The sequence below is a fragment of the Bufo gargarizans genome, chromosome 5 (genome assembly GCF_014858855.1).
Source record: "Bufo gargarizans isolate SCDJY-AF-19 chromosome 5, ASM1485885v1, whole genome shotgun sequence".
NCBI classification, from domain to species: domain Eukaryota; kingdom Metazoa; phylum Chordata; class Amphibia; order Anura; family Bufonidae; genus Bufo; species Bufo gargarizans.
In genome coordinates this window covers 231,335,538-231,361,898 of record NC_058084.1, presented here as the reverse complement: position 1 = coordinate 231,361,898, position 26,361 = coordinate 231,335,538, and the positions used below count along the sequence as shown (strand labels likewise).

General features: G+C 43.9%; 1 protein-coding gene across 3 annotated transcripts in view; it reads left to right on the top strand.

Annotated features, from left to right (window-relative positions):
* The window catches only part of MTRR (5-methyltetrahydrofolate-homocysteine methyltransferase reductase), an 877,206-nt gene that overhangs the window by 741,620 nt on the left and 109,225 nt on the right, over positions 1–26,361 (top strand). For all 3 annotated transcript variants that reach the window (XM_044292703.1, XM_044292705.1, XM_044292704.1), the window contains one exon: positions 23,036–23,128. In XM_044292703.1, coding sequence (XP_044148638.1) covers positions 23,036–23,128 — 93 coding nt within the window. The remainder of the gene's footprint in view (positions 1–23,035; positions 23,129–26,361) is intronic.

Genomic DNA, 26,361 nt, shown 5'->3' with positions numbered 1-26,361 from the left:
TACAGGGTCAGCTCACATGCAGGCCCTCGCATAGAACTTTTTCGAGGGTCTGCTCAGCTGCAGGCCCTCGCATATAATGTTTTACAGGGTCAGCTCACCCGCAGGCACTAGCATATAATGTTTTACAGGGTCAGCTCACCAGCAGGCCCGAACCTAAAATCTTTTACAGGTTCAGATCACCTTCGAGTCCACAACTCAAATCTTTTACTGGGTCAGCTCACCTGCAGGCCCGCAACTCATGCTGCTTTGCTTTGAAGTAGTAGCCATAGCCGTTTATCAGGCTCCCTCTCCAAAATCGAACAATGATTCCCCGTTAACGGTGGTCACCAAGTTAGGCGCATAAAAGAACATCGAAAGTTGGTGGGGAAGATATCCAAATGGATCGTGGACGTCACAGGGACGTGCGTTCAGGCAGAAGTTATCTAGAGTCAACAAAGGGGCATCAGGGCCTCTCCTGTATAAGGTTTCCTCATCCAAAATACTGCAGTGACATTCTCTATAATTTTGTATTACTCGTTCCAATAACAGGGCAGCTTAAGTGTCCTGTATTGTTATTTATCATCACTACCTCCCCGTGTCGGGAGTGAATAATTGCCACGTGCCTGCTGCCTTCCTTGGATGTTTCGGCTTTAATAACTTGACCCACCCTCTCTGGGTCAGCTCACATGCAGGCCCACGTTCTGAAATCCTTTACAGGGTCAGCTCACATGCAGGCCCTCGCATAGAAATTTGGGGAAAAAAGTGGCAAGGCAGCAACAGTCAATCAGATTTCAGCCATTGACCTCCCTTGGATCTGGTATCCCTTTCTCAAGCTCCCTCTCCGGCATCAAACCCTCATTCCCCGTTACCCGTGATCACCCTGGTAGGCGCAGAAAAGAACATCGAAAGCTGATAGGGCAGACATCCAAATGGATTGTCGCTGTCACGGGGACGTGCAATCGCCCGGAGGTTATCTAGAGTCACCAATGTGGCAGCAGGCCCTCGCCCCTAAGGTTTTAGATGGTCAGATCAGCAGGCCCTTGGTCCAAATGTTTTTGAGGGTCACCAGCAGGCCATCAATCATAATTTTTCAAGGGTGTTATGATGCTGTTAGCGGTTTTTCTGAGGCAGGTTTATGATGGTTATATGATGAGGCATCAGACCTCCAACCCGTGAATAATTCCCTGTGCAACAAATATCCCATTTGCTCAGTGAGGCATATACAAAATAAATCTACATACCATTCCTAAGCTAAAAAGAAAGTCCACTATAGTCATCCTATGCTTAATAAAACTTTCCATGACAGTTCCCTCCTCTCTGTAATATGTCCCCTGTGTTCTTTGAATCTCTTGCTGAATATTCGGTTTCCTCAGCTTGCCCTCGTCGATTGTGGTGCTCCTTGGCCTTGGGTGTCATTGCCTCCATGATGATGCTCCATCCTTCGGGGAGTTGACTCTGAGGGAGGTCCTGATGTGGGGAGGTGTGTAGCGTGGCAATGAACGTTTAGTTGGACATCCTTTCCATCAAAGACATAGGTTGATCCGTGGTATTTCTGGGAGCTGCGATGAAGATGTGATTATCTGCATGTGACTGGGTGATCCGATCGATCAAACAGCAGGAGCATCTCACCAGGATATATATGATAAAGAGAAAAACAACAACATGAGGATATATACTTGTATTTCCTTCAACCAGTTACCTATGGAAAACAGGAAATCTCCAAAACCACCCAAAGCTGCGAAAGGATTCTATCCCTCATTAGTAATAGCCCTAGCTCTGCCCTGAATTGCAGTGGTCCATATGGGCCTGGACTTTATCACTAGTATCTGCGATCCAAGTACAGCAGTCCTCTCCTATAAACTTACAGGGTTGGGTTGATGCACCTGTTGGCAAAGGAAGCAAGAGTGAAATATCATCATAACCAATGTTTAATTTGTCAATCCGTTTTGCCACATATTCCTCTTGTATCTGCTGCAAGCCTCTAGGAATCAGAATTAATGGACTCATTGTCCATGGGTTTGGGAAGGGTCTCCCCATCCAAATACTACTCCTCTCTTTGACCATAGACCGTTAGCATCTTTGGTCAACCCTTGAATCTTTGCTGCCCTTGAATATATATTGTTCTATTGGGCTGTGCAGACTGTACTATAGGCTGATTAGCATGCTCAGACAAAACCTGTTCCTCAGGTTCTGTAAAGCCAGGAACCTGTGGTACAGTAAAGTGTGCGCATATCACATCATCTGATTCTGTTGTTAATTTCATTACTAAATGGTACAATGGCACATATAGGAATGGGGCAAGAGTTGGAGTCCACAGTAGGGATTTTACTTTGCTGTCTTGTACAAACCGGATTCCCAAAAAGTTGGGACACTAAACAAATTGTGAATAAAAACTGAATGCAATGATGTGGAGATGGCAAATATCTACGTTCTATTATAAATAAAATATTGACAACAGATCAAACGTTTAATCCGAGTAAATGTATAATTTTAAAGGAAAAATACGTTGATTCAAATTTTCACGGTGTCAACAAATCCCCAAAAAGTTGGGACAAGTAGCAATAAGAGGCTGGAAAAAGTAAATTTGAGCATAACGAAGAGCTGGAAGACCAATTAACACTAATTAGGTCAATTGGCAACATGATTGGGTATAAAAAGAGCTTCTCAGAGTGGCAGTGTCTCTCAGAAGCCAAGATGGGTAGAGGATCACCAATTCCCACAATGTTGTGCAGAAAGATAGTGGAGCAATATCAGAAAGGTGTTACCCAGCGAAAAATTGCAAAGACTTTGCATCTATCATCATCAACTGTGCATAACATCATCCGAAGATTCAGAGAATCTGGAACAATCTCTGTGCGTAAGGGTCAAGGCCGTAAAACCATACTGGATGCCCGTGATCTCCGGGACCCTTAAACGACACTGCACCACAAACAGGAATGCTACTGTAACGGAAATCACAGAATGGGCTCAGGAATACTTCCAGAAACCATTGTCAGTGAACACAATCCACCGTGCCATCCGCCGTTGCCAGCTGAAACTCTACAGTGCAAAGAAGAAGCCATTTCTAAGCAAGATTCACAAGCTCAGGTGTTTTCACTGGGCCAGGGATCATTTAAAATGGAGTGTGGCAAAATGGAAGACTGTTCTGTGGTCAGACGAGTCACGATTCAAAGTTCTTTTTGGAAATCTGGGACACAATGTCATCCGGACCAAAGAGGACAAGGACAACCTAAGTTGTTATCAACGCTCAGTTCAGAAGCCTGCATCTCTGATGGTATGGGGTTGCATGAGTGCGTGTGGCATGGGCAGCTTGCATGTCTGGAAAGGCACCATCAATGCAGAAAAATATATTCAGGTTCTAGAACAACATATGCTCCCATCCAGACGTCATCTCTTTCAGGGAAGACCCTGCATTTTTCAACAAGATAATGCCAGACCACATTCTGCATCAATCACAACATCATGGCTGCGTAGGAGAAGGATCCGGGTACTGAAATGGCCAGTCTGCAGTCCAGATCTTTCACCTATAGAGAACATTTGGCGCATCATAAAGAGGAAGGTGCAACAAAGAAGGCCCAAGACAATTGAACAGTTAGAGGCCTGTATTAGACAAGAATGGGAGAGCATTCCTATTTCTAAACTTGAGAAACTGGTCTCCTCGGTCCCCAGACGTCTGTTGAGTGTTGTAAGAAGAAGGGGAGATGCCACACAGTGGTAAAAAAAGGCCTTGTCCCAACTTTTTGGGGATTTGTTGACACCATGAAATTCTGATTCAACATATTTTTCCCTTAAAATGGTACATTTTCTCAGTTTAAACTTTTGTTCCGTGATTTATGTTCTATTCTGAATAACATATTAGAAGTTGGCACCTCCACATCATTGCATTCAGTATTTATTCACGATTTGTATAGTGTCCCAACTTTTTTGGAATCCGGTTTGTATTTGAACTGCACAAATCAGTCCAAATAGGCCCTTGATCATGGCCATATGAAAGTCTGAAAAAGACCCTTCTTTTTCAGTTTCCCTGGCATGCATGGGGGTGATGTGACAGACTGATGGGCTTGGTTTTCAGGCGCCATCTGTGCGTTTTCTGCAGAAGACTGGATGGGAGATAATGTGAACGTGCTGGATCCACTGTCGGCCACCCAATTGACTAATGCCTGTACCTGCTCAGGCCTTACCATCCTTAGAATGGCATTAGGCCCCACCAAATATCGCTGTAAATTCTGGCGGCTACTGGGACCTGAGGTAGTTGTTACACTAGGACGTGTGGCTGTGGCAGAACCCCTACGTCCTCTCCCAGCACCAGAGGGTCCACTAACACCACCACGACCATGTCCGCGTCCCTTACTAGATGTTTTCCTCACTGTTACCGTTCACCACAATAAGAAAAATATTATTTGGCCCAATGTATTGAATTCAAATTCAGGCCTTTTTTTTACAGACACCTAACACTATCTGGCTATCTATTTAGGTACCGTATTACACTAATAAAGGCACAGCAGTAACGACAGATTTAGCTGATAATAAATTTGAGGCCTAGTATTTAGGCGCTGGATGACAGGAATTGCACAATAGCGTGTGTGTGTGAAGTTATTGAGAATAACCCTATCTGCACCGTGAATCTTATATACCCTTTTAGGGATAGATTTAAAGTAGGTCTGATACAGCAGAAACCACTAAATTAGGAAATTGCTAAATTGGGAATTGTATTTCAACCCAGAACAAAAACTGTGCTTTGACGGACGCTAAATAACTTGACCAGCTACAGCAATAATGACAGATTTGGATGAATATAAATTTGAGGCCTATTTTTTAGGCGCTGGGTGACAGGTATACGTTTACACACAGAATTAGACTTGGAATTGCACAGTAGCGTATGTGTGATTGGAAGTTATTGAGAATAACCCTATCTGCACTGTGAATCCTATATACCCTTTTAGGGATAGATTTAAAGTAGGTCTGATACAGCAGAAACCACTAAATTGGGAATTGTATTTCAACCCAGAACAAAAACTGTGCTTTGACGGACACTAAATAACTTAACCAGCTACAGCAATAATGACAGATTTGGATGAATATAAATTTGAGGCCTATTTTTTAGGCGCTGGGTGACAGGCCTCTTTCACACTTGCGTTGTCCGGATCCGGCGTGTACTCCACTTGCCGGAATTACACGCCGGATCCGAAAAAACGCAAGTGTACTGAAAGCATTTGAAGACGGACCCGTTACCCGTGATCACCCTGGTAGGCGCAGAAAAGAACATCGAAAGCTGATAGGGCAGACATCCAAATGGATTGTCGCTGTCACGGGGACGTGCAATCGCCCGGAGGTTATCTAGAGTCACCAATGTGGCAGCAGGCCCTCGCCCCTAAGGTTTTAGATGGTCAGATCAGCAGGCCCTTGGTCCAAATGTTTTTGAGGGTCACCAGCAGGCCATCAATCATAATTTTTCAAGGGTGTTATGATGCTGTTAGCGGTTTTTCTGAGGCAGGTTTATGATGGTTATATGATGAGGCATCAGACCTCCAACCCGTGAATAATTCCCTGTGCAACAAATATCCCATTTGCTCAGTGAGGCATATACAAAATAAATCTACATACCATTCCTAAGCTAAAAAGAAAGTCCACTATAGTCATCCTATGCTTAATAAAACTTTCCATGACAGTTCCCTCCTCTCTGTAATATGTCCCCTGTGTTCTTTGAATCTCTTGCTGAATATTCGGTTTCCTCAGCTTGCCCTCGTCGATTGTGGTGCTCCTTGGCCTTGGGTGTCATTGCCTCCATGATGATGCTCCATCCTTCGGGGAGTTGACTCTGAGGGAGGTCCTGATGTGGGGAGGTGTGTAGCGTGGCAATGAACGTTTAGTTGGACATCCTTTCCATCAAAGACATAGGTTGATCCGTGGTATTTCTGGGAGCTGCGATGAAGATGTGATTATCTGCATGTGACTGGGTGATCCGATCGATCAAACAGCAGGAGCATCTCACCAGGATATATGATAAAGAGAAAAACAACAACATGAGGATATATACTTGTATTTCCTTCAACCAGTTACCTATGGAAAACAGGAAATCTCCAAAACCACCCAAAGCTGCGAAAGGATTCTATCCCTCATTAGTAATAGCCCTAGCTCTGCCCTGAATTGCAGTGGTCCATATGGGCCTGGACTTTATCACTAGTATCTGCGATCCAAGTACAGCAGTCCTCTCCTATAAACTTACAGAACACCCCCCCCCCCCCCCCCCCTTAGAATCTAAAAGATAATCCAGCGCCATCTATTCCTGTAAGACGAGGGTTGGGTTGATGCACCTGTTGGCAAAGGAAGCAAGAGTGAAATATCATCATAACCAATGTTTAATTTGTCAATCCGTTTTGCCACATATTCCTCTTGTATCTGCTGCAAGCCTCTAGGAATCAGAATTAATGGACTCATTGTCCATGGGTTTGGGAAGGGTCTCCCCATCCAAATACTACTCCTCTCTTTGACCATAGACCGTTAGCATCTTTGGTCAACCCTTGAATCTTTGCTGCCCTTGAATATATATTGTTCTATTGGGCTGTGCAGACTGTACTATAGGCTGATTAGCATGCTCAGACAAAACCTGTTCCTCAGGTTCTGTAAAGCCAGGAACCTGTGGTACAGTAAAGTGTGCGCATATCACATCATCTGATTCTGTTGTTAATTTCATTACTAAATGGTACAATGGCACATATAGGAATGGGGCAAGAGTTGGAGTCCACAGTAGGGATTTTACTTTGCTGTCTTGTACAAACCGGATTCCCAAAAAGTTGGGACACTAAACAAATTGTGAATAAAAACTGAATGCAATGATGTGGAGATGGCAAATATCTACGTTCTATTATAAATAAAATATTGACAACAGATCAAACGTTTAATCCGAGTAAATGTATAATTTTAAAGGAAAAATACGTTGATTCAAATTTTCACGGTGTCAACAAATCCCCAAAAAGTTGGGACAAGTAGCAATAAGAGGCTGGAAAAAGTAAATTTGAGCATAACGAAGAGCTGGAAGACCAATTAACACTAATTAGGTCAATTGGCAACATGATTGGGTATAAAAAGAGCTTCTCAGAGTGGCAGTGTCTCTCAGAAGCCAAGATGGGTAGAGGATCACCAATTCCCACAATGTTGTGCAGAAAGATAGTGGAGCAATATCAGAAAGGTGTTACCCAGCGAAAAATTGCAAAGACTTTGCATCTATCATCATCAACTGTGCATAACATCATCCGAAGATTCAGAGAATCTGGAACAATCTCTGTGCGTAAGGGTCAAGGCCGTAAAACCATACTGGATGCCCGTGATCTCCGGGACCCTTAAACGACACTGCACCACAAACAGGAATGCTACTGTAACGGAAATCACAGAATGGGCTCAGGAATACTTCCAGAAACCATTGTCAGTGAACACAATCCACCGTGCCATCCGCCGTTGCCAGCTGAAACTCTACAGTGCAAAGAAGAAGCCATTTCTAAGCAAGATTCACAAGCTCAGGTGTTTTCACTGGGCCAGGGATCATTTAAAATGGAGTGTGGCAAAATGGAAGACTGTTCTGTGGTCAGACGAGTCACGATTCAAAGTTCTTTTTGGAAATCTGGGACACAATGTCATCCGGACCAAAGAGGACAAGGACAACCTAAGTTGTTATCAACGCTCAGTTCAGAAGCCTGCATCTCTGATGGTATGGGGTTGCATGAGTGCGTGTGGCATGGGCAGCTTGCATGTCTGGAAAGGCACCATCAATGCAGAAAAATATATTCAGGTTCTAGAACAACATATGCTCCCATCCAGACGTCATCTCTTTCAGGGAAGACCCTGCATTTTTCAACAAGATAATGCCAGACCACATTCTGCATCAATCACAACATCATGGCTGCGTAGGAGAAGGATCCGGGTACTGAAATGGCCAGTCTGCAGTCCAGATCTTTCACCTATAGAGAACATTTGGCGCATCATAAAGAGGAAGGTGCAACAAAGAAGGCCCAAGACAATTGAACAGTTAGAGGCCTGTATTAGACAAGAATGGGAGAGCATTCCTATTTCTAAACTTGAGAAACTGGTCTCCTCGGTCCCCAGACGTCTGTTGAGTGTTGTAAGAAGAAGGGGAGATGCCACACAGTGGTAAAAAAAGGCCTTGTCCCAACTTTTTGGGGATTTGTTGACACCATGAAATTCTGATTCAACATATTTTTCCCTTAAAATGGTACATTTTCTCAGTTTAAACTTTTGTTCCGTGATTTATGTTCTATTCTGAATAACATATTAGAAGTTGGCACCTCCACATCATTGCATTCAGTATTTATTCACGATTTGTATAGTGTCCCAACTTTTTTGGAATCCGGTTTGTATTTGAACTGCACAAATCAGTCCAAATAGGCCCTTGATCATGGCCATATGAAAGTCTGAAAAAGACCCTTCTTTTGGGAACGGGTCAGTGCATTTCATTCCTTCTGTCCATTTACACATACAGGTCCTTCTAAAAAAATTAGCATATTGTGATAAAGTTCATTATTTTCTGTAATGTACTGATAAACATTAGACTTTCATATATTTTAGATTCATTACACACCAACTGAAGTAGTTCAAGCCTTTTATTGTTTTAATATTGATGATTTTGGCATACAGCTCATGAAAACCCAAATTTCCTATCTAAAAAAATTTGCATATTTAATCCGACCAATAAAAATAGTAATACAAAAAAAGTCAACCTTCAAATAATTATGTTCAGTTATGCACTCAATACTTGGTCGGGAATCCTTTTGCAAAAATGACTGCTTCAATGCGGCGTGGCATGGAGGTAATCAGCCTGTGGCACTGCTGAGGTGTTATGGAGGCCCAGGATGCTTCGATAGCGGCCTTAAGCTCATCCAGAGTCTCTCAACTTTCTCTTCCCAATATCCCACAGATTCTCTATGGGGTTCAGGTCAGGAGAGTTGGCAGGCCAATTGAGCACAGTAATACCATGGTAAGTAAACCATTTACCAGTGGTTTTGGCACTGTGAGCAGGTGCCAGGTCGTGCTGAAAAATGAAATCTTCATCTCCATAATGCTTTTAAGCAGATGGAAGCATGAAGTGCTCCAAAATCTCCTGATAGCTAGCTGCATTGACCCTGCCCTTGATAAAACACAAGAGGTAGTCACCTGAAATGGTCTTCCAACAGTCTTGAAGTAGTTCCCAGAGATGCTTAGCACTTGTTGGCCCTTTTGCCTTCACTCTGCGGTCCATCTCACCCCAAACCATCTTGATTGGGTTCAGGTCCGGTGACTGTGGAGGCCAGGTCATCTGGCGCAGCACCCCATCACTCTCCTTCATGGTCAAATAGCCCTTACACAGCCTGGAGGTGTGTTTGGGGTCATTGTCCTGTTGAAAAATAAATGATGGTCCAACTAAACGCAAACTGGATGGAATAGCATGCCGCTGCAAGATGCTGTGGTAGCCATGCTGGTTCAGTATGCTGCAAGATGCTGTGGTAGCCATGCTGGTTCAGTATGCTTTCAATTTTGAATAAATCCCCAACGGTGTCACCAGCAAAGCACCCCCACACCATCACACCTCCTCCTCCATGCTTCACGGTGGGAACTAGGCATGTAGAGTCCATCCATTCACCTTTTCTGCGTCGCACAAAGACACGGTGGTTGGAACCAAAGCTCTCAAATTTGGACTCATCAGACCAAAGCGCAGATTTCCACTGGTCTAATGTCCATTCCTTGTGTTCTTTAGCCCAAACAAGTCTCTTCTGCTTGTTGCCTGTCCTTAGCAGTGGTTTTTTCAGCAGATATTCTACCATGAAGGCCTGATTCACACAGTCTCCTCTTAACAGTTGTTCTAGAAATGTGTCTGCTGCTAGAACTCTGTGTGGCATTGACCTGGTCTCTAATCTGAGCTGCTGTTAACCTGCTGTTAACCTGCGATTTCTGAGGCTGGTGACTCGGATGAACTTATCCTCCGCAGCAGAGGTGACTCTTGGTCTTCGTTTCCTGGGGCGGTCCGCCTGTGAGCCAGTTTCTTTGTAACGCTTGATGGTTTTTTGTGACTGCACTTGGGGACACTTTCAACGTTTTTCAAATTTTTCGGACTGACTGACCTTTATTTCTTAAAGTAATGATGGCCACTCATTTTTCTTTACTTAGCTGTTTTTTTCTTGCCATAATACAAATTCTAACAGTCTATTCAGTAGGACTATCAGCTGTGTATCCACCTGACTTCTCCACAAAGCAACTGATGGTCCCAACCCTATTTATAAGGCAAGAAATCCCACTTATTAAACCTGACAGGACACACCTGTGAAGTGAAAACCATTTCAGGTGACTACCTCTTGAAGCACAACAAGAGAATGCTAAGAGTGTGCAAAGCAGTAATCAAAGCAAAAGGTGGCTACTTTGAAGAACCTAGAATATGACATATTTTCAGTTGTTTTACACTTTTTTTGGTATGTATATAATTCCACATGTGTTAATTCATAGTTTTGATGCCTTCAGTGTGAATCTACAATTTTCATAGTCATGAAAATAAAGAAAGCTCTTTGAATGAGAAGGGGTGTCCAAACTTTTGGTCTGTACTGTGTATGTATATATATATATATATATATGTACCACTGTGCTCAGCTGAAATAATATGAAATAAAATTCACTGCTGTCGGACTGCTGCCTAAATCTATACGACTAGAGTTGAGCGAACCCGAACTGTAAAGTTCGGGTTCGTACCGAACTTTAGTTTTTTTGGCACCCAAACCCGAACATTTACGTAAAAGTTAGGGTTCGGTGTTGTGCTTTCTTGGCGCTTTTTGAAAGGCTGCGCAGCAGCCAATCAAGAAGCGTCATACTACTTGCCCCAAAAGGCCATCACAGCCATGCCTACTATTGGCATGGCTGTGATTGGCCAACTGCAGCATGTGACCCAGCCTCTATTTAAGCTGGAGTCACGTAGCGCCGCCCATCACTCTGCTCAGATTAGTGTAGGGAGAGGCTGCAGCTGCTGTGAGGGAGAGATCAGGGAGAAATCTTATGAAGAACTGCTTTTTTACTCAGCGATCGACAGCAAATGTCTTTTATGGGTGCAGTGCACAATTATTTAAAGCCTGTCCTGAGCAAACTACTGCTGAAAACTAACTTTTTTTACTTCAGTTTGTCAATATCAATACATAATCGACAGCCATTTTATGCAACGATAGTGCACCAGCACAGGATATCTGCATGTCTGCAAGTCCAGAAATACAGCTTTTTGCTTACTAGGGTGAAAAAAAAAATCTGTTTCATATAGTGCATATCTAGGATTAGACGTGCATAAGTGAGTGTCACATTTAGGCCAGAAATGCGGCTTTGTGCTTACTGGGGTGAAAAAAACTACACCTGTTTCATATAGTGCACATCTGGGATTAAACGTGCATAAGTGAGTGTCACATTTAGGCCAGAAATACGGCTTTTTGCTTACTGGGGTGAAAAAAAATCCATCTGTTTCATATAGTGCACATCTGGGATTAGACGTACATAAGTGAGTGTCACATTTAGGCCAGAAATATGGCTTTGTGCTTACTGGGGTGAAAAAACCCTCTGATATACTGCACATATGTGATTAGACATGCATAAGTGACTGTGTAATTTTAGCCACAAATACAGCATTGTGCTTACTGGGGTGAAAAAACCCTGATATAGTTGCACATCTACAATTAGACATGCATAAGTGAGTGTCACATTTAGGCCATAAATTGTCACAGATGGTGTAACAGAAAACAAGAAGTTACAAATAAGGATCCGACTGGCTTGATCCGAAACTAAGGAACAAAAGGGTGACCCCTATTTAAGCCCTGAAACTCTCCCTGTCTTCTCAGCCCATGCAAAGATCTCTATGATAGAAAATTGCATGCGCTCGTGCCTCGACTGTATGACACCTGAACACCCTATAATAGTGAGGGGACACGACCACCGGCTCCCTACACTTTCTTTTCAATTTTCTTTTTATTGATTTTACAATAAATCCGTTGCGAAAATAGAATATGAAGGTGACAAATAAACATTTCTGACACAAGGTACATAAACAGTGAGGCCTTATAATGTTACAACATAGCAAATAAATGCCATATCAAATCACTGTGTAAAAATAGGGCCGAGGTGGTGCAACCCAACAATCATAGGTGTGTATTGGACAAGCCCTTGAAGCGCATAGATGCATCTGCATAAGATAAAGTGAGGGCGCGACCATGGGGTACCAGCCCTGATGGATGGAGTGCTGACCGAAGCCATGCACGACCAGTACTGTGAGGTAGCAACCTAATATTGGTGAATGATTGGGGTACGGTACCATCTGGAGATGAGTTTAAAAGAATTCGCCTGTCACGTTTATCGTACAACCTGTTAATCCGCCAGAAACACAAAGGGGGTATCGGCTTGCCAGACTTTAAGTATTACTACTTATCCTCTTTTCTCCGACTCCACTCAGAAATACTGAACCCTAACAACCACAAATTAGGATGTCAAATTGCAAGACAGGTCCTCTCCCCAACTGAGGTAGCTAGCCTATGGAAAGCTAAGATAGCCAATCCCCCGAACACTCAAAGTCACCGCAGGGCCTTCTCAAACACCTCACCCTTTTATCAAGGGGTTCTTTCCACATGGCGGACCTTGTCGACCCTACTTGAACTACATTCACAGCCCACACCACTTATGCCGATTAGACTCCTCCCATACTACCTGCTGAATGGATACTCTGATACATACAATATGTGGAGGAGCTTTGGTAATCATACTATAGGTGACATACTGAAAAACAGATCAGTCCCACAAGAAAGTGGTGTCACTTAAGTTGGAAAATTGGTCCACATTGCAATATGCTCATTTTAGTTTTTTCTGCAGACAATACTTGGACCTGACTTGCCTTAATTACCTCCCCTCCTGGTACGACGTGCTTTTGACTTCTGACTTCCCGGTGAAGAAGGTACTCTCCTTAATATATAATAAGATTCTAGCGGCTGATTCTAAGGATATACCTCATTTCATATCACATTGGGAAAGGGACATGGGAGTTCCCCTAGTGGCTACAGATATAGAGGAGATTCTCCGTTATTCTCACAGCTACTCTCGGTGTGTCCGAATCCAGGAAAACTCTTATAAAGTAGTGACCCAGTGGTACAGGGCTCCCACCATTCTGCACAAAATGGACCCTACCTCCTCTCCGTGTTGTTGGAGATGTCATAAAGACTTAGGCACAAACTACCACATATGGTGGACTTGTTCAGAAATCTCCGGGTTTTGGGAAACGGTGTCGAAAGATATTCAATCTATATGCTCTATAGGCACTCCATTAACCCCCAAGATCGTGCTACTGAATCTGCCTAATAAGGAATATCCTCTCTCCAAAATCTCGCTGGTAGCACACCTTGTGGCAGCGGCAAAAATCCTTGTCCCACGTCACTGGCTCTCGACAGAGGCTCCAACGAGAGGGGAATGGATAGAGAGAGTAAGGGAAATATGCAGATTTGAAGAGCTTTCTAGATGGGAAACTCTCTCCCACGACAAATACCTTAAACGTTGGGCGCCTTGGTTCAAGTGGTGTATATCCAGTGGGTTAGCTCCCAAACCTTAATCTTCCACTGATTACCCTGCGTCTCCTTGCCTCTCAGTACTCTCACCTAGACTTAGGACTCAGTTATAGATATAATCTGTAAACACACCAGCTGACAGTTCCTTTTAATATACTTCGGCCATAGTGTTATATGACTCGCTTTATTGGCCTCAGCAATACTTTATACTTAACCGCACCGTGCCAGTTTCAGTTGTACTGATGTGCACACCCTCTTGTGATCCAGGTTATGTATGTTGGTTGATTTGTTTGTATGTCTGTTTGTATGTCTCCTCTCTATGGGCACTATTGCCTTTCACGTTATAATATGAGGTATATTATATGGGGGAGGGCATAGCCATTGTAATTGTTGTAAAGGTTTGCGCTATAATGTATACCATTCTGTATGCCGACCCTGTATATCTTTGCCTTGATATAAATAAAGATTTGAAAGAAAAGAAAATAATTCTCCTGTAGTTTTGTGCAGCGTGAGATGCCTTAAGAATTCTTGTAAATCTGTTTGGATTCCTGCTGAGTCCATGTGGTAGCAAGATCTTTACTCCACTCAGAGATATAGTACCTATCTGTAGGGGAGTTAGTTATTTGTAATATAGAATACACTTTTGAAAGAAGGTGTGGTGGTGGTTTTAAAAGTCAGGATAATTCTTCAAAGGGGGTAGGGTCCCTTGGGGTACCAGCATGGCGTAGGTAAGGTGATACAAGTTTGGTTATGTGCAATCTTTGTAAATGTTGAAGGGATGTATTTTCTAATGGGTCCTCCCCAAGGTCTTTATTGAGGAAATTAATGAGGCCTATTTTTTTTAGCTCTGGTAGATTAAGTTTAATTTCCTTAAACTTTGGAAGGTATAGTTCTGAAATGTCTGCTATTGTCATCAGAGGGGAGAGAGTGGGGCTAATATCTTTTTTATATTTATTCCAGATCTTTAAGGTGGTTTGGGTGATGGTATTCGAGGAGAGTTGGCTAGGAGGTTTATATGAATCATTATCGCATTGCCATAGAAGGGATCTTAGTGGGAATTTAGCTAGTTGTGATTCTAATGTAAAATTGAGTCTTCTATCACGGTCAAGTAGCCACTGTACTATTCTGGATTGATGTACAGCGTCGTAGTAGTGTCTCCAGTCGGGTAGGGACATACCTCCTCTTAATTTATGTTGAACTACCAAGTTGTGGCTCAACCTAGGTCTATTGCCTCGCCAAAGGTAGTTACTAATCAGTCTCCTGATATTTGTAAAAAATTGTGCGCGAAGTGAAATGGGGAGAGTTTGGAAAAGGTATAGTAATTTAGGGAGAAGGATAGATTTGATTAGATTTTTTCGTCCCATCCATGATAAAAATGGTAGGGCCCAGGAATCTAAGGTTGATTTGAATTTCGGTAAAATAGGGGCGTAATTAAGGGTATATAGATCTTTCCATGTGGGACTGATTTTTAGGCCTAGATATGTGATGTGGGTTTTGGGCCAATGGTATGGGTAGCGTGATTGGAGCAGTTCTGCGTCCTTGCTGTGTAGATTGAAACCTAGAGCTTCCGATTTTGTAGTGTTGATTTTAAAGTTAGAGATCTGTCCATAAGTAACGTTTGGAGGGCGGGGAAAGCAGAGGTGTAGGGTTGGTCAATATTAGCAGAATGTCATCGGCATATGCTGCCGTAGTTTGTGACCGGGTACCGTCGCTGTAACCTCTAATGTCTGGATGTGATCTAATGGCCGTCAATAGGGGTTCCAATGATAGTATAAACAGGATTGGGGAAAGTGGGCAGCCTTGGCGGGTCCCGTTCTTTTTGTGGAAAGGGGCTGAGAGAGACTTATTAATGCTTAGCCTGGCCGTGGGACTGGAGTAAATGACAAAGATCGCATCGATGAAGGCCTGGGGGAATCCGAAGTGTTACAGAACTTGCTTCATGAAGAGCCAATCCACCCTATCAAAAGCCTTTTTTGCATCGGTCCCAAGTAATACCAGTGGTTGTTTACTATGTGACACAATTTGGATTAATGAGAGGATCCCCATGGTATTATCCCTTCCCTCTCTTCCGGACACGAATCCAACTCGTTCGGGGGAGATCAAGTCGGGGATTATAGGTTTGAGTCTGCTTGCCAAGAGGTTTGCGTATAATTTTAAATCTGTGTTTAGGAGCGAGATGGGTCTATAAGTACCACAGTTGGACGGATCTTTGCCCTCTTTGTAAATAAGCGTGATATAAGCCTCTAAAGCTTGTTGGGGTATATTTCAACCCGAGAGATACGAATTTAGCGTGTCCGTTAGTTGAGGGAGGAGAACCGAGGAAAATGAATCATAATAGGAACAAGGTAGGCCATCTTGCCCTGGGGCCTTATTCTTAGGACATTTTTTAAGCGCAGTACGGACCTCAGTTATAGAGAAAGGCTTAAGTAGGGATGAATGAAACTTGGGATTTAGTTTGGGGAGGTCAAGTCGTGAGAGGAATTCCGAGATGGCTGATTTGCGCGAACTCTGGCCATCCAGCTTCTGAGGGGAGATGGTACAAGGATGTGTAAAATCGTATAAATTCAGACTCTATGTCTGAAGGGGCTGATGTGAGTTTACCTGAGTCCTGTCTGATCTCTGAGATGTTGGTATGGGTTTTTTTACGTTTGATGAGGGACACCATTAGTTTTGAAGATTTGTCTCCGTGTGCAAAAAAAGCGTGCCTGGTTGACATATATATTTTTGTGGAAGATACGTTCAATGTATCTTTGAGTTGGAGACGGGCTTCAGTGAGTTTCTGGAGATGGGGAGTGGAAAGGGATTTTTTGTGAAGCTTCTCTAGTTTAAGTATTTTGGAGTATAGTGATGATATTTTTTGGTCTCTTTGCTTTTTGTGGAACGAACCTGCTGATATGAATTCACCTCTGACAGTAGCCTTATGTGCTTCCCAAACATAAGGGATTGAGGTGCCTTGGTCTCTGTTTTGCTGAAAAGATAGTTCTAACCGTGCCTTAATCTTTTTATGTATCGAGGGGGTTGATAATAATGTTTCATTAAGCCTCCATGGAGGTTTAGCCTGGGAAGTGCTTGTAATAAGCAAGGACATTTCTATGGGGGAATGGTCGAAATGAACACTAGCGCCGATGTCTATAGAGCGGAGTTTGGGAAGTGAGGATTGTTGTAGGAAAAAATAGTCTATTCTGTGGTAGGAGTTATGCGGAGTTGAATATAGGGTGTAATCTCGGTCTGTGGGGTGATCAAAACGCCAAGCGTCTCTTAGGGAGAGAAGTTGAAGGGAATTTTTTATATGGTTGATTGCCCTGTGGGACAAAGCAGACTTACCAGTGGACGTGTCTAACAAAGGGTCTAGAGCTAGATTAAGGTCCCCGCCAACTACTAACAAACACTGTGATATGCCATTTATCAGTGTAAGAACGTCGCGTAGCCAAGGGTCTTGTTTTATATTTGGAGCGTATAGATTAGCCAATGTGACTGGTATACCTTCTAGCTTTCCGATTAAGATCAAGAATCTGCCATCCTTGTCTATTTGTTGGAGGACTAGGTCAAAAGATACCCGCTTCGAAAAAGCAATGGCTACTCCCTTTGAATTTTTGGTAGGAGTGTGTGAATGGTACCATTTATCATAGAAGTGCCCACGCAGAGCCGGTGTCTTTTCTTCCCTAAAGTGGATTTCTTGAAGGAAAATAATATCTGAGTGGGCTTTTTTCAAAGCGTGTAGGATTTTACTGCGTTTTACTGCTGCATTAAGACCTCTGACATTATAAGAGGTAAATTTTATGTTGGCCATTTGAAAGTGAGTTTAAACTAAATCTTTGGAGAAAATGTGGTCTGAAGAAAGTTTTGTTGGAAGTGCCCAGCACCTTTGGGGGTTGGAGAGGTGGGTGGGGGGGGGGGGGATGAATGGGTGTGGAAAGGGATTAGAACCATTGTGAACATGCAAATATCAACAAAGCCTGATACAAATATCATAGCTGGTAACAAAAGTTCACAATCATGCAAACTGATAGCCATGAGGGTCATGGCTGAGAAAAGCACTGTTGTGTGAGTGATGAACAAACAAACAAAAATAGAGAATGTTGGTATCGCCTGTGAGGCCCAGAGCCCTCAATCTGAGAGGAGTAGGACCTATAAGATGGCTCGGTGGGGGATCCACCTGGTCATTAGGAATATTGGGATTAGAAGAGCGGAAGTGTCAGGACCGACACAATGGGAGACGGAGGTAACCCTTCATCCCGGTCCCCTTCCCAGTGACCAGGCAATATCATCTAGTAATAGAGTGACATGTAGTATATATGACAGAGTGACTATTAAGAGGTAGCATACTATATACTATATGAACTGCCTGAAAAGGCAGTGGGGTGGAGGGGAGGAGGGAGGAACCCGAGCACCAGGAAGCTCTGTCCTGATAAAGGACCGAGATGCCTGGGCTAAATTAATTGAGAAGTGTGGAACAGAAAGGATAATATCGCACCAGATCGGGGCCTCCCCAGTCCCCACCTCCGCAAAAGGGAACACTAACAATATAGTAATAATCAATTGAGAACAAAAATAGTTATGTCTTAGTGAATCCCAAGATGAGCCTGTCACCCAGCTTTAATGGACATCAGGTCGGGTCCATCTCGATTCTTCTGGGGGTCATCTTCCCTTGTCTCTTCCGGTTTTTATTTCTTTTTTCTGATCCTGCTGATTCCCAAGGAGTGGGAGGAGGGGATCATAGGTAGACTTGCGATGTCCTGGATCGGGGACCAATCTGGGATGTCAACGTCCGAGATATTAAGATGTGTGAGGAGATCTGGTAACTCCATGTGATTTCTAAAGATATTTATTTTACTCTCATGTGAGAGAGATAGGCCAAAGGGGAAAAGCCATTTGTATGGGATGTTTCTTCGCCGCAGGATTTCTGTGAGAGGCCTCAGGATGTTTCTTTTAGAAAGTGTGACTCTTGCTAGATCTTGAAAAATAGATATTGCAGAGCCTTCTAGTGGATTAGGAGGGTTTGTGCGAGCTAGTCGTAATATATCATCCCTAACTTTGGAATGAAACAGACGACAGATAACGTTCCTGGGGGGTTCTTTTGGTGTAGGTTTGGCTCTGAGGGATCTGTGGGCTCTTTCAATGGAAATCTCCAGAGGGTAGTTATATCCTAAGATTGCCATGAAGATTTGTTTAACAGTGTCAGGGAGGGTCTCTGGGAGGAAAGACTCTGGGATTCCTTTGATCCGTAAGTTGTTGCGTCTAGCACGATTTTCTTGATCCTCCATCCAGTTTACAATCTTATTCATATGTGATTGGCAGGAGGTGAATGAGTTTGTCGCTGCTTCAGTGTAGGAGACAATTTGAGATTGGACGTTCTCTAGTTGTTCGACTCTGTTTCCAATGCTCCTGACATCTTGTTTTATGTCTTGTAACTCTTTGAGCACTGGTTCTAAGGCCTTAGAGAGGGCTTTTCCCAGGAAGTTTCTTGAGATTGGGAGGCCCCTATCCTCCTGGAATTCTTCTGTATCGCTATCCATGTCTGAGGTGTCACGTGATGTATGGACACGTTTTTTATCCTCTGTAGGGATCTGTGCAGGGATGTGTTTGGTTGAAGAGGCCCCTTGAAGTTTTTGTATGCAAGAGTCTAGGGAGCCTGATACTTTTATAGTGGAAGTTGTTCTAGATTTCCCTGGTTCGATTTTGACCATATCTGTGAGTAAACAGGGATGGACCCGATAATTCTTGAAGACAGGCAGTGTAGCTTTTGTGGATCACTCGCTGTTGTTGGCCCTCATTGGCCAGTCAATGAGAGATTATGAAAACATAGTGCTCCAGTAAACTATTTTGCTTGCAATAATGTCACTGTAGCGTGAGAGAAAAATTGGGTCAGGGGCCCTTTAAGAGACAGGTTTGTCGGTCTCTGAACATCTGTAAAAATTTAGGCTTGGCCTATTGAAGATTAGTGTGAACTCAGGGGGAGTCAATTGTGTTTTCACCTGAATGGAGAGGTGATGTAGTGTAAAGCAGGTGTGGGCGCCTAAACCACTTTGCTATTTCCTCTATCCCCTACTTGCAGCCCGGTGGCTGACACTGCTTTCCAGCTGTGCGATTAGTTAGAAGGTGGTAATACACCTATTTCTTCAGCTAATGGGTCCACAGTAGTGTTAGGAGATCTACTTGGTTGCAGGCAGCAGCCTTCAGATTCTTATGTGGACAGACCTGCGCTAAGGCACGGAGTCCTGAGCCCTGCTCTCACCACAGTCTGGGGCCCGATTAAAGAGTTTAACTGAGTGAGCTTACCAGCAAGATCGGTGTCCCCAGCAGAAGGTCTTAGGCTCTAGGTGAGGGATCTTTTCCGGAGCGGTGACTTTGATAATTGCAGGAATGCTGATGGATAGTCAGGAGTGCCTCCGGTGCTTGAATCAGATGTCTGACTCCTCCGGAACTGTCAGTCAGGGCATCGGTGGCTTGGTATTGCGGCGATTCGTCTTCCCTCTGTAAAGCAGGTATGTTCCGATTCTTGACAGCTTAATCGCGATTATCCGATTATCTTCCAGGCCGTAGATTAACTGCTGCTAGATCTTTTTTTTTGGCTGGTGGTGAATTATTACTGACAGCTTCTTGTGCCCGCTAGTATCGGCGGCTTTCTTTCCCAATTGACGGTGTGTAGAAAGACTCGCTTTTTGCCGTCTGGTCTTTAGGAAGCTTGTGGCTGTCAGTACTGTAGTGGCCTGGTCGCTGAGTCCGGAGTGCGTCACAAGGTTCTGATGATCCAAGCGGGCGGGAAAATTCCGCTTGATTACAAAAGCTCTAACACGATCTAGTGCAAAGTAGGCAAACCGCTGATGGGTCTATGCGGTGTTAGTGTGGGGTGCGGGGTGACACCATTAGCCTACTTACAAGATGTGGCAAGGAGCCAAAATTTAGGCCGGCGCTTCTAGATGTGCTGTAGGCCGCACCATCCAACCACCTCTGAAACTGATGAAAATTGTATCAATCGGTTCCGGTTGGGGTCCTTAGTCTGGGTATCTCGTTTTCCAGCAGAAATAACCCGAATTCGCCGTTTTATAGCTATTAATTGCCACGTAGCTTGCAGAGCTCCACTACCGGCTCCCTACACTTAATACAGAGGTAGTCAGGGTCACCTAGGATCAAGCAAACAGGAAAACACAAATAAATGAACAGACTTATCTGTAAAAGCATCAGTTGTAGCATCCAGCATGTACACACTCCAGGAAGTTGTATAAACTGCAAAGTGATGCAGTATGGGAGGGGATTTAAAGGGATGCAATCAGTGCAACTAGATGACAGCTGAGAGAGGGAAACGAGATGACAAAACAAAAGCAAAACAAAAGAACCTCAAGCAGGAGATTCTGAAGAACGTCTGTCAGAGCTTCTCAGATGTCTGGCGGTGACAGAAATACGGCTTTGTGCTTACTGGGGTGAAAAAACCCTCTGATATACTGCAAATCTGGGATTAGACATGCATAAGTGACTGAAATTTAGGCCACAAATTCGGCTTTTTGCTTACTGGGGTGAAAAAACCCTCTGCTATACTACACATCTGGGATTAGACGTGCATAAGTGAGTGTCACATTTAGGCCAGAAATACGGCTTTGTGCTTACTGGGGTGAAAAAACCCTCTGATATGCTGCACATCTGGGATTAGACATGCATAAATTACTGTGAAATTTAGGCCACAAATACTGCTGTCATATAGAAAAAAATATATATATTTTTTAGTGCAATACCCTACATCATGGTTTTTATTGGCGGTTAATAATTTTTAACAGACTTAACCACTTTTTACTTTGCTTTGTGAACGCTAACTATGAGTCAAACATCTAATAAAGGACACAGTCCAGGTCGTGGTGTTGGTGGAGCCTCTGGTGCAGGGAGAGGACTTGGCAGTTCTGCCACTGCTACACATCCTACTGAACCTACTACCTCAGGCCCCAGTAGCCGCCAGAATCTACAGCAATATTTGGTTGGGCCTAATGCCGTTCTAAGCACGGTAAGGTCTGAGCAGGTACAGGCGCTAGTCAATTGGGTGGCCGACAGTGGATCCAGCACATTCACATTATCTCCCACCCAGTCTTCTGCAGAAAGCGCACAGGTGGTGCCTGAAACCCATGCCCATCAGTCTGTCACATCACCCCTGTGCATATCGGGAAACCTGTCTGAGCCTCAAGTCATGAAGCAGTCTCTTATGCTGTTTGAAGACTCTGCTAGCAGGGTTTCCCAAGGGCATCCACCTTGCCCTTCCCCAGGGGTGGAAGACATAGAATGCACTGACGCACAACAACTTATGTTTCCAGACGCGCTCCTGAGAGCATTCCCGACTGATGCCGGGGGACAAGTGGAAGCACAAGGCGAAGGCAGGGGAGGAGGTCGCAGGGTTAGCATGGCCAACATGTGGGAAAAGCTTTGTCACCTCGCCGCAACAACCGGCCCCAACTGCTGATATGGAGCGTGTAAGCAGGAGGCAGCATTTGAACAGCATGGTGGAACAGTACCCGTGCACACGCCTACACATGCTCACTAATGGTTCTGCCCCATTCAACTTCTGGGTCTCCAAATTGTCCACATGGCCAGAGCTTGCCCTGTATGCCTTGGAGGTGCTGGCCTGCCCTGCAGCCAGTGTACTCTCTGAACGTGTAGTTAGCACAGCAGGAGGTGTCATTACAGACAGACGCAGCCGCCTGTCCACAGCCAACGTGGACAAGCTCACATTCATTAAAATGAACCAGGCCTGGATCCGACAAGACTTGTCTGTACTTTGTGCAGAATAGACAGTTCTAACAGCCTTAACCATCCATCCTTGTACTCAAGTGCACTTATTACTTTTTTTTTTTTTTTTTATATGTCCCAGTATTTGGGGGGATCCCCCTATGTAAAAATGCAAAATAACGCATCTGTTTTGGCTACCTATTCCTCCTTCGCCGCCGCTTCCACCTAGACCGCCACGTGAGCCTACACGGCCACATCCACCCATTCACCGCCTCCTCAACCTCTTCCTCCTACATCATTCCTAATTAAAAAATTTTTAAGGTCATTTATGTTTTTTTAATTAATTTCCCTATCCACATTTGTTTGCAGAGCATTTGCCATGCTCTTAAGTACATTTTGTTGCCTTTGGCAGCCCTCTTTCCATGACATTTTTACAGCCATTTTAGTGCTCAAAAGTTTGGGTCCCCATTGACTTCAATGGGGTTCGGGTCTCGAACCCGATTTTTTTTTTTCAAGTTCATCCGAACCTGAACATCTAGGTGTCCGCTCAACTCTATATACGATGCTTTGCGGGCAGGGTCATCTCTCCTTCTATACCAGTTTGTAACTTGTCTTGTTCATGCTTATTGCAATGTTTGTTTGTTTTTTCATATGTATAGCACCGTGGAATTGATGGCACTTTAATAATAATACCAATAAAGTAAATTAGTAACAGTGATCTGCATGTATGTGTCCTAGTTAACCCATTTGCCTTTTGTTCTCCTATTTATGTTTGTTTTTTCATTTAGAGAAATACAACGTCAACAGAAGAAGGAATGTATATTTGGAGATACATGGTTATTTTACGGTTGCCGCAGCCATGATAAGGACTATTTATTTAGGTAATTGCACTCTCATTTATATTACAAATTAACAGTTACAGTCATGATTGTAAAGTTTTATAAAGCGGCAATGATTTTGTGGTTTTGAATCCAACCAGGACGACCCCTGTATGTTTTCAATTTTCTTCCACTCTAAAAACAGCCACTCAATTATTTTGACTACTTTAGATTAGCACTGTTACATCCAAGATTTTATGTTCCTTTAAAACTGAACATATATTCTGTCTAGATTTTTTTGCGGAGAGCATCACAGCCAGGAAGAAAAAACTCACCTTCTCCCTGGCTGTGACACTCTCCACTGCAATTGGATCGTGGCACAGCCAGGGAGAAGGAGAAGCCCATTGAGAAACCCTGGCGTCTCCTCCTCCCTTTACCGATGCTCAGTATTAGCACAAAAACTACGGGGGGGGGCAGCGGGGCGCAGGAGCGATATTTTAAAAAAATCAGGCAGATTACCCCGCAAGTAAAGGTATTTATCTACATTAATACAAAACCATGAGAGGTCCTCTTTAAATTGTTACAGTGAAATTAAAAAATGCCTTGTTTCAAAAATAAAAGCTGAATAGTTGTGATTGCATATGCGTCCTTTGCAATCAACCCCTTAAATAAAGTCTGGCAGAAGCAATTAAAGGGTTTGTCGAGATTTAAATATTGATATCGATATCTGATCGGTGGAGGTCTGACACCCAGGAGCCCCGCTGATCAGCTGCCTTAAAAGTCACCGGCTCCCCTGTGAGCACCGCGGCCTTCTCCATGCTGACCCAGCACAGCATTTTAAATTATATAGTTTTATATAATTTATATAAATTTTATATAAATTATATAAATATGTATTTAAGCTCAGCACCATTCACTTGTGTGAGGCTGATCTGCACCTAGGCCATGTGACCGTTGAACGTGTGTCGTCACTCAGCCTAGAGAAATCAGTGAGAAGGCCTCGGTGCTATGTGAGTACCGCTGCCTTCTCGAAAAGCTGATCAGCAGGGATCACGGGTGTTGGATCCCCACTGATCAGATACTGATGACCTACAGTATCTAGAGGATAGTTCATCAGTATTTTAAGTCTCGGAAAACCCCTATAACTTCCCCCAGTCATCTCCACTACGGCACCCATGAGTTGGCCCTGCCCCTATCAGGGACAGGAAAACCATGCAGAGAGGTTAAATTTCCCTTCCCCACTTCCCCCTTCTTTGTTTTTTACCTGCCCCTGTTCAGTGGGGAAGATACAGAGAGTGTCAGGGCTGAGGCCCTGGAATTGTGGGTGGGCAAAGGAAGTAGGCAATGCCCATTGTTCCCAACCTTCTTCGGCTGGTCTCTGCCTAAGGTTTGCGAAACAGAGGCATGTGTAATCTCTCCTTTCCCACAGTATCAGTGGCTTCTGGAAGTGGTTTCGGCACAGTGCATATACGCTGAGCGCCATGGAAAGCGCCATGTTGGTGGTCGCTTCTGGTGCAGCATTCAGTTAAGGGAGACGGCTCCAGCCAGAGAGTGTGGTGCCCTTAGTGTGATATAGAAATGGAGGGTGCCATATTGGTGATGTTACTTCTGGTGGTGGGAATCGTCACTTCCGGTGACTTCACACGCCATCAGCACAAGATGGGAAGACGGCATATAAGCCGGATGAGAGAAGCTTCCTCCTCAGTGTGAGTTAACACTTGGAAGAGTTGCATGCAGAATTCATGCAGTGGTAGTCCCAGGAGGTGCCGAGATATATACCACAGTCCATTGAATGCAGGTCCAAGTCACAGCTCCAGTCGCACTTTTTTTCCTGAGGTGTACTGTATATTTTCTTTTATTTATTTACTTGGCTTAAAATATTGTGCCATTTGGTTAAGTATCTTTTGCTCTCTTATAGGGAGACAAAGATGCGGTGCCTAAAGAAAAAAGCGGTTCAGATAAATGCGCTGTTTGCAATAAGAAACAGGATCCATCATACAAAAAACCCATATGTCCTTCGTGCACATCAAAATTTGTGCAGGAAGAATCCCCGGTGTTTATGAACTACATTAGATCTTTGGTAAAGGAGGATATCCAGTCTGCTATGTCTGGTCTTACTGCAGAGAGCAGTCTTCCTCTGATTCTGAAGACTTGTCCTATGCTGAATTTTCTGATAGAGAAGAGGGAGAACATATTGATTCATCTTCTGAAGAAGAGGAGAAAAAGTTCTTCTTTTCTGCAGATTATTTTACACCAGCTAAATAGAGCAATACGGAACCCAATGGAAATTGAAAAAGTAAAAAAAAAAGCTAGGTACATTTAAGATAAGATAATTGTTATCCCCTTTCATGTTGATAGGGGATAATGTTACACAACAAGAATACTTTCAATTCCAGGGTGTAATGCAAGTCAAAGTGTGCAGAACAACTAACGGATGTTCTTACGGACATGTTTAACACCTCCCTGAGCAGTGTTGTCAGTGCTGAGGAATTACACAGTTTTGGTAACATTTGAAAAGTGCTTACTTTGCACAATGGTTTTAAGTCATTATGTTTATACTTCAAAGTGACTACCATCATGCGTGTCCCAAAGAAGTCTCCAGTGTTTTGTCTCAATGACCCACCGTCCTGTTGCACCCACGTCTATCTTCATGAAGTGCTTCAAGAGGCTTGTCATGAGGCATATGTAGAACATGCTGCCACTCTTCATGGACCCCTGCAGTTTGCACATCGTCCTAGCTGCTCTACAGATGGCATCATAGCTACTGCTTTATATCTGGCTCATGCATGTATGGAAAAGAAGAATACATGTTTAAAGAAAACCTGTCACCGGGATTTTGTGTATAGAGCTGAGGACATGGGTTGCTAGATGGCCGCTAGCACATCCGCAATACCCAGTCCCCATAGCTCTGTGTTTTTATTGTGTAAAAAAAAAGATTTGATACTCCATTTATTTACATTTGGCTCAGCCAGGGGGCAATTTTAACCTGTTCCGGACACATGACTTACCGGTATGTTATGTGTATTTCCGATCACCGCCGCCCGGCGGGCGGTGATCGGAAAAGGGGCCTGCTCAAATCATTGAGCAGGCACCTTGGGTCAATGCGCAGGGGGTCGCGTGACATCACCCCCCCCCCCCCCGCGCGTCGGCTTTTTATGGTGCGGCGGTGCCATCGGGTCCTCGTGGGGCTGTAGGGGGGACCCGATGGCATGGAAGGCAGCGTGATGCCTGTGAGATCCAGCCCCCTGGATCTCACAGGCCAGAAGCTGTATGAGTAATACACACTGAATTACTCA